Source organism: Bolinopsis microptera, chromosome 4, assembly GCF_026151205.1.
Source record: "Bolinopsis microptera isolate Bmic1 chromosome 4, MBARI_Bmic_1.0, whole genome shotgun sequence".
Lineage (NCBI taxonomy): Eukaryota > Metazoa > Ctenophora > Tentaculata > Lobata > Bolinopsidae > Bolinopsis > Bolinopsis microptera.
Genome location: NC_087075.1, coordinates 10,449,513 through 10,464,390, shown reverse-complemented (window position 1 = coordinate 10,464,390; position 14,878 = coordinate 10,449,513). Strand labels below are relative to the sequence as shown.

At 39.0% G+C, this 14,878-nt stretch overlaps 1 protein-coding gene across 2 annotated transcripts in view; it reads left to right on the top strand.

Annotated features, from left to right (window-relative positions):
- Window positions 1-7,561: 7,561 nt before the first annotated feature.
- Window positions 7,562-14,878, top strand: part of LOC134813948 (uncharacterized) — a 45,316-nt gene continuing 37,999 nt past the window's right edge. For both annotated transcript variants that reach the window (XM_063821894.1, XM_063821893.1), the window contains exon 1: window positions 7,562-7,669. In XM_063821894.1, coding sequence (XP_063677964.1) covers window positions 7,565-7,669 — 105 coding nt within the window. In that variant the 5' untranslated portion in view covers window positions 7,562-7,564. The remainder of the gene's footprint in view (window positions 7,670-14,878) is intronic.

The following is a 14,878-nucleotide window of genomic DNA, read 5'->3' as shown; positions in this document are numbered from 1 at the left end:
TAATTTCATTGTGATTGACCAATTTGAACGTAATAGCCTAAAGTAAAAGAAATATGGGCTCCCAATTGATCTTTTGAAGTTCCCATTTTGCCCCTTGCTCATTAGAACTTTTCTTATTGTACGTATATTTATAATTACTGAACTAGCGCCCGCATACCGATATGTTCATTTTAGGTTCTGCACTATAAGAGCTGAAAGTCCTGACAAAGGACCCTAAAATTGGTACGGGTTCCCTTGATGGGGCTTTGGATAGTCTCCATCGAGTACACGTACACTGATTTGGAACAAAGAAGTTTTTAATTACACACAATAGGGCATCTCAAACCCGTCTTTGACTCCTCTCATCTCTTTGAGTCAATTCTAAAATTGATCCGCATCGGCGCATCTGTCATTATGGCTATGCGGATATTGGCAGTGCAGCAAGTTAAATTACCATTAGTATATGGGATCAGGTTGATGCTTGTATAAATAACATATTTCAGTCCAATATAAAATAAGCATAATTTCATTGTAATTGACCAATTTGAACGTAATAGCCTAAAGTAAAAGAAATATGGGCTCCCAATTGATCTTTTGAAGTTCCCATTTTGCCCCTTGCTCATTATAACTTTTCTTATTGTACGTATAATTACTGAACTAGCGCCCGCATACCGATATGTTCATTTTAGGTTCTGCACTATAAGAGCTGAAAGTCCTGACAAAGGACCCTAAAATTGGTACGGGTTCCCTTGTTGGCATCAATGGTAAATACGTCAAAAAATCGCCTGTAAATACGCCGTATTCAAAAATTCTAAGAAATACGTGAAATACGGCAAAATTTGGCGCTTAAATTCTTTGATGGTAAAATTTTTCAAAATACGCGCGTATCTCTTTCGAAATACGTGATTACAGATTAGTGATATTTGCGCGTGCGTCGCTGGCCCAGTGGTATATTAATATAGCAATACTGACAGTCGTTTTAGAGACTTCACGGTGCTCGAATGAAAACGCTGCAGCGACTTGCTATTCTTATGCTGAACCAGCCAATCAGTCAGTCTGCTGCAGAGCAGAGCTTCTCAGGTTATAAAGCAGTTATGCCTCCCTCGAGGAATAGACTTTCAACCGAGACCCAGTTCCAGTGCATTTTTATCTATTACAATATTCGCAGACTAAGATCACAAGTCTCTCTTGCTTGAATTTTGAAACCGGTTACCGGGTTAACACGGACTTCCTAGTGGCATAAGTTTAAAAAGTGACTAGGAATCCAGCCTGGAAAGAAAAAACGGCTATAATAAACTTTTAAAACGGCTATAATAAATTTTTCGGCCGGATGACGATTTCATTTCACCTTGCTAGTTATATTACAGAGGTATTTTTAGTTATTCATTAGTTATTCATAATTGCCAAAAAGTATGGGAAAAAATGATCCTATCCGAGTCTCGAACTCGCAATCTGCTGGTATGGAGCTAGCGTATTAACCAATTAGGCCACGATTCCATATACTGTAATGTAATATTTATATACCATTATATAGATTTTCGCGCGTTACTGCAACTTAATTTGAAATACGTAATTTATCATCGGGAAATACGTATGCGTAGTACCTACGCGTAGTCTCCCCAAAACGCATTTACCATCCTTGCTTGATGGGGCTTTGGCCTTTGGATAGTCTCCATCGAGTACACATACACTGCAATGTGGAACAAAGAAGTTTTTAATTACACACAATAGGACATCTCAAACCAGTCTTTGACTCCTCTCATCTCTTTGAGTCAATTCTAAAATTGATCCGCACCGGTGCATCTGTCATTATGGCTATGCGGATATTGACAGTGCAGCAAGTTACATTACCATTAATATATGGGATCAGGTTGATGCTGACAACGCTGTGAATATACAAGACTGATTACTTGACACTTAGAGTCAGAGTATTAGTTAGAATTGGGAAGTACGGCCCAGATATAATTGTATGCTATAAATGATACCTCAGTGATAAGAGGTGTGCAGGCTGAGCCAAGGGAGGAACACTGTGTGATGCAGGGTCTCGATGAGACTTGACACCCTCGTCTATTTTACTGACTCAGGTGTTATCTTCTGACAGGTACGATTGGCACCCGTCCTTGGATCATTTGTCCCAAGTAACCATGTAATCCTTGTTATCCATATGTTAGTATGTTTATTGGCTAGACTAAATTTCAGAATTCGACTATTGCCAATATTTTCACCTTATCGTTGATGTCTTTTGGGTCTTTCTTAGCAGACATTGACTAGCCGCCACAAACGACGTTGTTGCTCCTCTTTGTAATCGTTATTTCAAACATAATTACGACCTTTACGTGAGACAAAGCATACATAGTTTGATATTTCTAGCTGTTGCATCGCCTTCCCAATATTGGTGAAGTCTGTAAGTGCTTATCGAGCGTAATAGCTGCAGAACAACTTGTGAATCTGGTGAGTACTTGAAAAACAAACTCTATAAGTTATTGAGTATAAGTCTGCTCCACATAATCTTCATATAAATTAGGTAATTTGAATGAAACCATGAACGTCCAATATGGATAAAGGAGCAACATCCCGCTCAGGTTACGAACATGTCAGCATGTCCAGAGTTTCAACCGTTTTTTACATGTAAAGACTTGGTCCTGTCCTATTTTTATGTCCTCCGTCAAAATGTAAAGCTCTGACGTCCAATCGCATGAATATTGGCTAACATTCTGTCACCTCCTCAACGACACAGTTCCTTCGGCTCCACCCATTCAAACCTCAAAAATCATGCCAATGAAGCCGACCAGGTAGGCAGGCAGGCAATATAAAGATAAATTTCAGGGCCAGTTCCACTAACGATCCCCCTAATTATTGCCCCCCAATAAGGGTAAAATACGCCGTCAGTGGCCCCACGTGCTGTGTCTTCACACCCAGGTGATTCCCCGGAACCCTGATCTGCCTCATGATCCATGATGATGGACCGGTCCCCCCTGATGCTGTCCTGTTAACAAATTGCAGAGTGATTAGCCTGAGGACGGGGTATATAGATCATGGGATCATTTTGTTGTTGAGAGCCTCGTTTTGATCTTCTGGTGTAGGTTATATAAAGAGCGTTATAGCAAGGATTAAAATAAGGGTCCTAGGTTCTAGGGCAGCACGCACCCTGAACTGAATTGTGAATGTGAAATTGCAGAGTCATTAGTATGGCTATTTAGATCCTGGGATCACTTTGTTGAGAGCTTTGTTTTGATTTCTCATGCCATGTAGTGGTACAGGGTGTCTAGTTTATCTAATGAGCCAGATTTGGTTGAAATAAGGGTGCTACGCACGAGGTTCACGTGAACTGATAGTGAATGTGAAATTACAGAGAGATTAGCCTCGCTAGCCTGGTTATACAGATCCTGGGAATGATGGAGTAGTACGTGGTTAATCTGCTTATTAAGGCTTGTTAAAGAGCGTTGTAAATTAGTGATTTTGTACGTCTAGACGCGAGCGTCGGCCGTTTAGACATGAGGTCTGCAGCTTCATGTTTAGACGTCCTGAGCTGTTCCAGTTCAGATGTTGCAGGGTTTGTACTTATAACAAGTACTCGTGAGGTAACGATTGAAATTTTAAGGATTTAAGATGATGTACCTACTGGTCAGTAGTTTTAGTATATCTTTATTATTATCTCTGCGATCAGTGGACCATGTGTTGAATTTTTAGAATGAATCAGCCTCTGGAGTCTGGTTTTAAAATACAAACTGTAAAATAAATGTAAGATTTTTAACAGCCAAATTCCAATTTACCGTAAATTATGTTTAATTAAACTGAAGAAAATCCGTTGCCATTTCATTGAAGCTTGTGTGGCCGAACTTATCAAAATAATTAAAGTCGAATGACCTATTAAATTCTGTACTTGTATGTATTACTATAGGCCATTACAGTTACACTGGCTTAGGCCATTGCACTGTTTGAGTGCTTCAGCAGCTTTCGTCAGTAATTCCGTTTCTAATTGTTTCTGTAGAAATTATTACAGATGTCACTCTTAAAGAAAACACTAAATTTAAAGTTATTGAAGTATTGAGCGAATTTTTAACAACACATTAACCGATACCAATATCTATTTAATTGCTTCCGTTATTATTAGCTGCATTGATTAATTTATCAGATAAATCTATAAATAGTTTTGAGTATCAAGCCTATCAGATAGTACCGTTATAATATATTGCCGTATTTAGACAGGAAATGTTTTCTTTACTAGTTCTCTCTCGTTGCCGACTCGTGCTCGATATATTTATAAGCCTGGCTATTACATGTTTACGTACTTACTGGTCTGATTGCTGCTCAATGAACCATGACAAATGTAAACTATGTCGTAACGATCGAATCAAAGCGGCGAATTCAGCTGTACAGTGTACGTTGCTATGCCTGGTTCATATCTGCATTTTAATTGATAAGATGATCTTTACTGAACCAATTTTAGGATGATGCATAATCAATGATCACCCTGTAATCTGTAATCTGTACAATGTATAATGTATAATGTATAATGTACCTATATCACGCATGTTATAAGACTTCAAACATAAGGGAACTTTTATCATAGTTGTCATAACAATAGTAGTAGCAGTTGTATTATTAGTAGTAGATACCATCATTTCTCCTCATTCCACTTGCCACTTTACAATTTACATCCTTCTCATAGATTTCCTCGGTATCGGCCCTTCCTGGAGGGTTGCCACACCCCAGAGCAGAGCATCTTCATGCTATCCTTTTGTGGGCAGCTTAGGTTCAGCGTCTCTATAAAACTATGACATTGTGGAGCACCTTTTCCACCTCCGCATGGTGACAAAACCTAGAGGTAACCAGCAATCCGAAGGTGATCTCAACCCTTACGATTACGGAATTGTCATTGAAGACTATAAAGTCTTCATTTTCTTTTATTCAATGAACAGAACGATAACTTGTAAACGTCAGAAGTTTCGAGTATTGTTATGATAATCGGTACACTTACCAAGCTTGGTGACACTTGGCCATGAGGAAAACTGGGATTGGCCGTAAAGTTTTATAGAAATATTGTCCTTCGTAACATTTATTCCTGTAAATTGAAATACGACAAAGGAGTCATTTATGAGGCAAGTAGGTACTTAATGCGATGCCGACCGGCTGGTAGAGGGATATTAGCCGGCTATTAGCCGGCTGTTACGCTGAATAAATATGAAACGTGGCGTGAAGAAAAGGTGTAAGTGTAACTCATGACAATAGATAAAACACTGTATAGTGTATCTATAGCGTTGGTTGTGTGACTAACTAGATGAAGCCACGTTGGATACACTTACTGTGTCACTATAATTAGTTAAACAAATGATTAAAGCTAGGCAAGGCTCCGCGCAGACCAAACTACCGTTGAATCATACTCGAACCCAAAATCTAAATTTACAATTCACGGGTTAAGTGGTGGTTTGGTATCGACGTTACCATGGTTACCAGCTGGTTTTATCAATGTAACTGCTGTTGATTACGTGAACTGTGAAGCCAGCTTGTAATCCGTGGTGGCATATTGACAGAGTCAAAACTTACGTCGAACTTTTGCTTGACGGAGAGCCTGTACTGTTCCTATATAAGAAATCGTTCATATATGTTACGTCATATAGCTGTTGCCATGTTAAACCACCCCATAACCCTATCCGTAATAAATTCAACACTCAGCCAAATCATTGCAATAAGCAATTCCAAATCCACTCTCTCTAATCTGTCTTACGTAATGTGAATGATCCCTAATGACCAAACTTTGGTTTGACTTGTAGTTGAGGATCCCCCCTACATAATCCCTCCTATAATTCCTATAAATACGGCATAAAGAATAAAGATAGCCATGTAATTATAGTAATAAAATAATTTTACTTACTTTTGTATCACCAACCAACTGCGCGGCAGCCTGTCCAACATTACTACCTGGTAACCGTCGTCCAGCCCAACCGTACTTGTCATTATTCGTTATTGTACTTTCGTAAATTGGGCTGCTGGTCTGCTGAATAATATTTCAACGGCCTGTAAATACTTGTTGATCAGTGTCGTTGGTGCAGCTGTTCAGATCCGCTCAGTTCCAGTTGTCCAGCCCTGAGGTTACGGTTAAGATAAGGGTACTTAGAGTTTTGAGGCTCTGGGCGACTTGAACTGAAACATCTCCTTAAGGGGGAGGGACAATGGATATTTTTTTGTGAAAGTTGATTTCGAGATAGCAGTTGACCAACAAACTAGGACCAGTGACCGAACTTTTGAGGGGGTCCCGGACCCCAACCGCCAAACGGTGCCCGCGGGGCAGCCACGCCCATACTTGGTCCAAATTAGGCCCAATTTAGCCAAATAACCTGTACATGCCCAAAACCCAGATTTTAGATGCTCTTCTTGTAGCTAGTGGTCTTCTGAACTCGTATATGAAATTTCATCAAGATTGGACAAAAAATGACTGAGTTATGGGCCAAAAACCATATGCCCATATTTGGGCATACGCACCAAATTTGGTAGATTTCGTCCCATAAATTTGGCAAATATCAATATTTTTGAATGAAACTTACTTTATAAGAAAGGTAAGCCTAAACTATAACATATTCTCTGTAAGTTCTATCTTTGTATTTGTTTAAATGTGGATACTAAGGCGAAAAAACCACAAAAAATGAACTAAATTGCCCGTATCTTGGTTCGCGATATTCGCGGAATTGATCTCATTAAAATTGTAACAACTCAATCAGTTTTCAAAATTTTTGCATGAAATTTTCGGAATCGACTCAAAATCGCATTTCAACCTTATTTTGAGAACAGATTTTTGATTTAGGCCTCCAAAAAAATTTGGCGGCCAAATTCTGAATTTTTCCGGGAAAATTTTGGAATTTGGCCGCCAAATTTTTTGGAGGCCTAAATCAAAAATCTGTTCTCAAAATAAGGTGGAAATGCGATTTTAAGTCGATTCCGAAAATTTCATGCAAAAATTTTGAAAACTGATTGAGTTGTTACAATTTTAATGAGATCAATTCCGCGAATATCGCGAACCAAGATACGGGCAATTTAGTTCATTTTTTGTGGTTTTTTCGCCTTAGTATCCACATTTAAACAAATATAAAGCTATAACTTACAGAGAATATGTAGTTTAGGCTTACCTTTCTTATAAAGTAAGTTTCATTCAAAAATATTGATATTTGCTCAATTTATGGGACGAAATCTACCAAATTTGGTGCGTATGCCCAAATATGGGCATATGGTTTTTGGCCCATAACTCAGTCATTTTTTGTCCAATCTTGATAAAATTTCATATACGAGTTCAAGAGACCACTAGCTACAAGAAGAGCACCTAAAATCTGGGTTTTGGGCATGTTCAGGGTATTTGGCTAAATTGGGCCTAATTTGGACCAAATATGGGTGTGGCTGCCCCGCGGGCACCGTTTGGCGGTTGGGGTCCGGGACCCCCTCAAAAGTTTGGTCACTGGTCCTAGTTTGTTGGTCAACTGCTATCTCGAAATCAAGTTTCACAAAAAAATATCCATTGTCCCCCCCCCCCCCCCCCCCCCCCCCCCCCCTTAAGTTATGTATTGTACTTACAAAATAAATTACCAGAATGAACATGAGAGATCACGGCTACAACATATCGGTTCCAGATCAGATCACCTCGCCCCAAGTTATCGTACATCAGGATCATGCGCACATCACCGACTTCAACATACTCGAGGTTTGTAGCTAGGAATTGATCAGCTATGAGCTGAGGAGCTGAGGATTTTGTGCAATAGTCTGGGTATAATTTTAGGGGGCCCCCAAAAGGGGAGGAGGCGCCAACAGGGGGGGGGGGGCGCTTTTTTAGCGAGGAGGGGGGGGGGCGCCAACAGGCAACGTTACGTCACTATAGAGATTTACTTCAATAGTTTAAATCTTAGAACATGTGTTCTGTGATGGTTATACTTATAGTTAAATTAGGAGTAACAGATTTACAATCAGTCATTAGTGACATATTGATACAGATACTGCAAGTCATTAGTCATTATTGATATCTGTTTGAAGTTTGACGGGAGGAAAACTGGGAAAGTATAAGCAGGCACAATGTTAACAGCTCAGCAACAAACATCCCCCAATAATAGCGATTGAGAATACTTTTTGTGTCTTCTCAGTTCTCTCGTTTATTATTAAAATTTATAGCACACCTTCCTAGGATACTTCTGTTTTAAACAAACACATAAAATGTGATTGTAACTAAATCTAAATCTAAAACCTCATGAAGGTCCTACAAGTACAACTGTAAGTATAATTCTGTAAGCTGACCAGACTTTACATAAGTACTTGAGTGCTTCACTTTAATTTCCTACTTTACTTTCCTACTTCACACTTCACTTTACGCGTTTTAATTTACATCAGTTCCGAAACAGGAGACACCGGCTTGATGATGTAAAAGTTCCGTGGCAGCTGCAACTCCTTGAGTTTAGTCGTTCTCTTGGCTTTAGCTTTTTCACCAGTTTTACTAAAAGTAATACTATTTAGTTTTATTTGTATTACTGCTCGGTTTTACTTATACATATTGATATTATATAAGTGCATATATACAATACGATTGAAGAGATCTGCATTAAAATAATGCACGCTTTTCGTTCACACATTTGTAACGAAGTCTCGCAGTCATGCGTTATTCAGCCCAGGTTTGGACTCTTCAAATAGAAAAATAATCGCAATGAAATTGTAATACATCATATTAAAAAATAGAAATTTGTACAACTTTTGATGCACTGTTATTATAGCTCAAGCTATCAGCTAGATTGTTAGTATAAAACAGAATATTATTCATCCTCCTGCCATACAAATCATTGTAATATTGCAGTTATTAGATTTATAATATTAAAACTAAACCCTTTGATATTCTGATCACCATAGATCTAGTTGCAAGACTGCAAATAGCGCGTATTGCGCATATCATCGCGAATCTCCATTGCCCATTCAGCAATCAGCATGTATCGGTTGACAAGAAATTTAGTACCTTACTGATACTCGGGAATATTATAGCGGGTTAATTTATGACTGGGAAAATTAATGACCGGGAAAAATATGGCGGACTTTCCCAAAACCCGCCAAATTATCCCGGTCAAGTATTTACCGGTGGCCGACCTTTCAAGTTTTTTTTCAGAGGTCAACAAATTTTCAACCGAAATTTCTGTTTTTGTTACTTGTTAAAGAAGTTATTTCAATTTACAGTTATTGATATTACTCAGAAATAGAAAAAAAAGACACGTCTATTTAAAGGAAAATAAATCTAAGCAATAATAAGTCAAATCTTCATTAAAGCGTATTCTCATTCTCATTATCGCTAATGTCCCCTCCATTATCATTATTGATATCCCCCTGCTGCTGACCGTCAAATTCGAAGTTGTATTGTTGTCTTAACAAGACTTTCATTTTGTCCGCTAATGGGGCTACTGCTCTGAAGGTCAGCCGGAGCTTAATTTCCTGCCCACCGCTTGGTATTGGGGAACGTCTTGGCTTTGCATCTTCAACTGCTCCAGTAATCAATCCACCGTGGACCATGAAATAGTGGCACAGTTTACTCACTTCTAGCGGGATGTTGCCACAAGTTGGCCTGAAATCTGATTTCTATAACCAAATCCATAACCAAATTTCTATAACCAAATTGTGATTTTTATACCTAAATTATGGTAGCAACCGCCAATAAAGTTACAGCCCTCCATCCACTGCTTCAAAAGTCTTCTCTAGCACATATGAGACTTCAGGTTAAATATGATGATCACCAACCCCTTGGAACCCCATAATCTGAGTCGGCGGGTTTTTTATGACTGGTAAAATTTTTGACCGGAAAAAAATTATCCCGGTTATAATATTCCCGAGTAAGGTATATCAAATCTAAACCCTTGATATTTTGATAACCATAGATATAGCATATAGTTGAGACGGCAAATGGCGCATATTGCGCATATCATCGCAAATCTGCATATTCAGCAATCAGTATGTACTATATAGGCTGACAAGAAATTAATTTTTTAAATTGGTTGCAATTCAAATCTTGCACGTTCTAACTTCCGCTCTGCTTAAATCATGCTCAAACTATGTATTTATTGTTGTGTGGATAATATCATCCCACAGAGATCATAAAGTCATAACTGAGGTATTTACTAATACTAAAGTATTTGCCGTCAGTACTTAGTTTTATTTTCGATTTAGTTTCAATTGTTATATCGCTGGAATTAAATTCAGTAGCTATGTTCGACTGAAATTACAACTACAAGACTTACAATACCATCATTTTCACGATCTGAATCATGTCTCGCTGGGTGGTCCAGACAGTTGTGAACCTCCAAATAACAAATATACGATAATTTGTCAGACCATGGACAACTTACGGTCGGTCTGAAAGATTAATCTCAGATTATAGGAACAAAGCTTCTTAAATCAGCTAAAATGAACTAGGTACAAAAGAACATTCCGTTACAATTACTGGCTGTTACTGGTGTAGTTTATAGTCTACCCAGGTACCCAGGTAACCACGTGGCACGTACCAGAGAGAGAGAGAGAGAGAGAGAGATTATTTTAGTGAACTCCGTTCATTACATGATCATTACTTGGTTTAGCGATGACTTACTGTTAGTGTTATTGCTATATGCATAATAGGCATATTATACTTATAGTCTATACTGTATAGTCTATATATTCTTCATGGTCTAGACATGCTCTGACTGTAAACTTAGTGGCGAATCTAATTTTAATAAATCCCATATCCAACTGTGGTTCTAAATTTAACAGTATCTAGCAAACCTTGACGGCGCTTTCGTGGACGGCCCTTATTTTAGTAATTTCCCCTCTACATGAAGGCATGAGTACAACACTGATGTTGCATATAGACTATAGCTGAAATAGTAAGTGAAGCTGCATGTGATACCTCGTTAGATCATTTATATAAACGTGGTTTTCAACCTTAGTAGCCTCAAGTTCTAAAATTACACTATGGTTACCAGGTTACTGGCTAATTCTAGAAGAACTGAACTGCTAAGTGCTAGCCAGTATAGTACTACTACTGGTGGCGTAACGTTACCATTTGCAGCTGCGTTCTGTGGATCCCTTCGTAACGCCACTTATACTGCTAGCTTGACTGGTGTTGGTTAATTTCCGTATAACGTTGTAATACCTCCACGTGTTAATATACGTTTTCTGATTTGAAGTAACTTTCATTAATGAAATTGGATTCAATAGTTGTGTTCGATTTATTCGTCACTATATTCTCAGTAACGTCATTATAACACTGAACTTTAGTCAAATAAAAGTGCACCAATATTTATATCTGGAGACTTTTTAGTTTTTAAATATAGTCAGAATAAAACTCGTAATCCGAATCGACCGTTTTAGTTCAAGTCATTTGCTCTTCCCTCCGCATAACCAAGGCCCCTATAATTTGGAACGCTCACAGTTTGGTCGTCCAAAATAGAATCGGTAAGGTAACCGTTTAAATGTGCGTGCGTGAGTTTGCGCTTAATTTCATTAGTGCTAATAGCAATGCAGCGTTGTTTTATGTTTAATCTGTTTTTTTTTTCTCTGTACAGTGTACACATCTTTAAAAATTTTCTTGGAAATCAAATTACGTAGATGTGCTAGACTGAAATGAAATAAATGCCCCACGTTGCGGAGGCGGCAACGTACAAGCGAGGTTAGCAACTGTTTCCCACGTGCAACTGCGAAATGAGAGCACGTGGGTACGGTGGGAGCCGCCCACCAAGTTTTCTTCTCTCCAAATAATCAGGGCCATCCATAATTTAGGCCGCTCACAGTTTGGTCTAGATTAGGGCCGTTAAGATATTATTCCCATTATTCTAGGTCTTAGATTACAAGTTTGATGGCTCCGATATGGCTCAGATAAACCCGTAAGATATTTGGTGCGAGACACAATTTATTTCTTTAGTAGTTAAAACTTAAAAGCTTGATTTTCGGGTGCAATTTAAGTTTGAATAATATTGCAAATTTGCAGTTCTTAATCATGTAACCAAATATACTTATAATATATTACGTGATGATTTTATTTGATTTAAAACTTTAACAAAATAGCAAATATACAAATGTATCGGATGTATAGTGGTCGAGGTGAGTCTGACTCTGTTCAGCCCTCTTATTCTTTAGGTCAGTGACCAAATGCTACCTCGTCGCATCTGTCCTGATAGAACACTGGATTTATCAGGACGGATCCATATATCTTTGCGGTTCTCGACTAGCCTCAGCTTTCCTGCTTTCATGAGAATCTGACGAACTGAAGTTGAGTTCTGGACAGTGATCTTTACGGGGCGGACAGCCGTACTTGGTCTTTTCCAGCAAACTCTTTTCGCTTTGAAATGAGGTTTCTCCCCAATCTCTTCCAAAATGGCGGTTACCAAAGCTGGAAGCTTTTCCTCTTTTTCTTCTTTCAAACCAAACACAATCAAGTTCCTGCTCCTGTCCTCCTCTGCAGCCACACTTTCTGTTGCCTTCTTCAACTTTTCACTGCTGCAAATCGTACCACTTGTTTTGCTCTTTTGTACAGCTGCACTGTAGCTCTGATATCCTGTTGCTGTTAAAACTCTTGTTTTAAATGTCTTCCCAACCGCAGTTTTAAGCAACTTTAGCTGTTCGTCCTTGTGTACCAGCAGCTCGCCCTGCAGTCCGATCACTTCCCTTTTGAAGTAATCAATGGTCTCCATCATGATGCCCATCTGATTCCTCTGCCGACATACGAGGTTTACTGCACCGAGAAGCCAATCAGTTAGAGTATGTTTACTTTTACCCATGAACTCATTACAGCTAAAGTAGTCAATGTCCCGAACGTCCATATTCAGCTCTTTTTCCAACTTAATGCACCATCTAGCGACACAGCCCTCCAAATCTTCCTGTTCATCAAAATCAAAAAATTGGATATTCTCCTGGGATTGGGTCAGATTCGGATCATCCTCCAATATATCAGATAACCCATCTGCCATAGTGTACTTGTAGTTGTATAGTAATCTATAGTTATACGGCGAACTCACGCAAAGGCGGTAGCACTAGCAGCAAACTGAACGATAAACTATAACTGATAACAGTATAACACACAACCTACAAACAGGTTCTCAAATTCAATAACCTTGACTATAGTCTGCGATTAACTTGTTGTTACAGACTCTATACATGCCTGAAGATATCTTTCTTGGGGAATCTAAGGAGACTTTATTTGTGACCTGTTTATTTGTGACCTGTTTATTTGTGACCTGTTTATTTGTGACCTGTTTAATTTCTTGAGACTAAAACTGTGTTGATTAGGGCCAGATAGGTAGTTAATCCCAAGCAATTCCATCTCTCTTTGAAGTTTGAATGAATGATGATCTGTGCTAAACAGTGTGGACACTGATCGTTATCTAAATAGTACTGATCATGGTCGCTATAAGATTTCAGTCCAGTTTAATCAGAGCCGGACATTGCGTGAACGGACATAATTTAGAACGGTCATTAGCAGATAACTTTCAGTCGATTTTTGATGCAGTAAACAAGAAAAGCCGTCGTTAAGCAATAAAAATGTTAATATAATTTAGTCCAATGATAGAAATTGAAATTGACCGAAATTAAAAAGAAGTCATATCCTGGACAATAAGTTCGTTGTGGATGGACAAACTTTATTTGAATGTACATTAAGTGAACGCTAAGGCCTCCAGCACTCAAATAATGTTCTCTCAAATAAAGTCCGATGAGGTAGTTAACAGCTTGATTTTCAGGTGCAATTAAAGTTTGAATAATACTGCAAATTCGCCGTTCTTGAAATTAATAATCGAAACCGAATATACTTATAATTTCGCTGGATTGCACAACTTTCGTCTTGGTAGATTCCAAACACAAGGAAATTTTCCTTTTGGTTGGTAATATACTCAATGATGGGAGTACAGTGTATTGGCTATGCCCCGCTTACTAGTTTAGCTCTTTCTAGTCCCCTGCTACACGGCATGTAAACAGGGATTGGCTAGTTAGAGGCGGTCCGTGTAGGCCTTACACTGTGCTTTCAGCAATACTCATATAATCATATAGTATGATAACGTAATGATTTTAAACTTTTACGAAAGAGCAAATATACAAATGTACAGCAAATCGGACAAACATATAAATCTTGTCGCTTCGAAATGGGGTGTCTCCACAATCTCCTCCGAAACGGCGGTTACCAAATCTGGAAGTGGAAGCTTTTCTTCTTTTTCTTCTTTCACAATCAGGTTCCTGCTCCTATCCTCCTCTGCAGCCACACTCTTTGTTCCCTTCTTCAACGTTTTACTATTGCAGATCGTACCACTTGTACTGTTCTTTTGTACAGCTGCACTGTAGCTCTGAATTCCTGAGTCCACTGCTGCTTTAACTATCTCCTCAACCGATGTTTTAATCACCTGTAGCTGTTCGTCCTTTTTCACCAGCAGCTCGTCCTGCAGTCCGATCACTTTTGCCTTGTCTGCTAGCGGTTCCGTCTTGAAGCACTCGGTGGTCTCTGAGCTCCGATCAATGATCTTAACTGGTCGGACAGCCGCACCTGGCCTCTTCCAGCCAACTCTTGTCGCTTCGAAATTAGGTTTTTCCACAATCTCCCCCAAATAGGCGGATGCCAAAACTTGAAGCTCCTCTTCTTTTTCTTCTTTCGCAATTAGGTTCCTGCTCCTGTCCTCCTCTGCAGCCATACTCTTTGTTGCCTTCTTCAACGTTTTACTACTGCAGATCGTACCACTTGTACTGTTCTTTTGTACAGCTGCACTGTAGCTCTGAATTCCTGAGTCCACTGCTGCTTTAACTGTCTCCTCAACCGCAGTTTTAAGCACCTGTAGCTGTTCGTCCTTTTTCACCAGCAGCTCGCCCTGCAGCTCATTAATTTTTGCCTTGTCTGCGAGCGCTTCTGTTTTAAAGCAGTCGATGGTCTCCATCA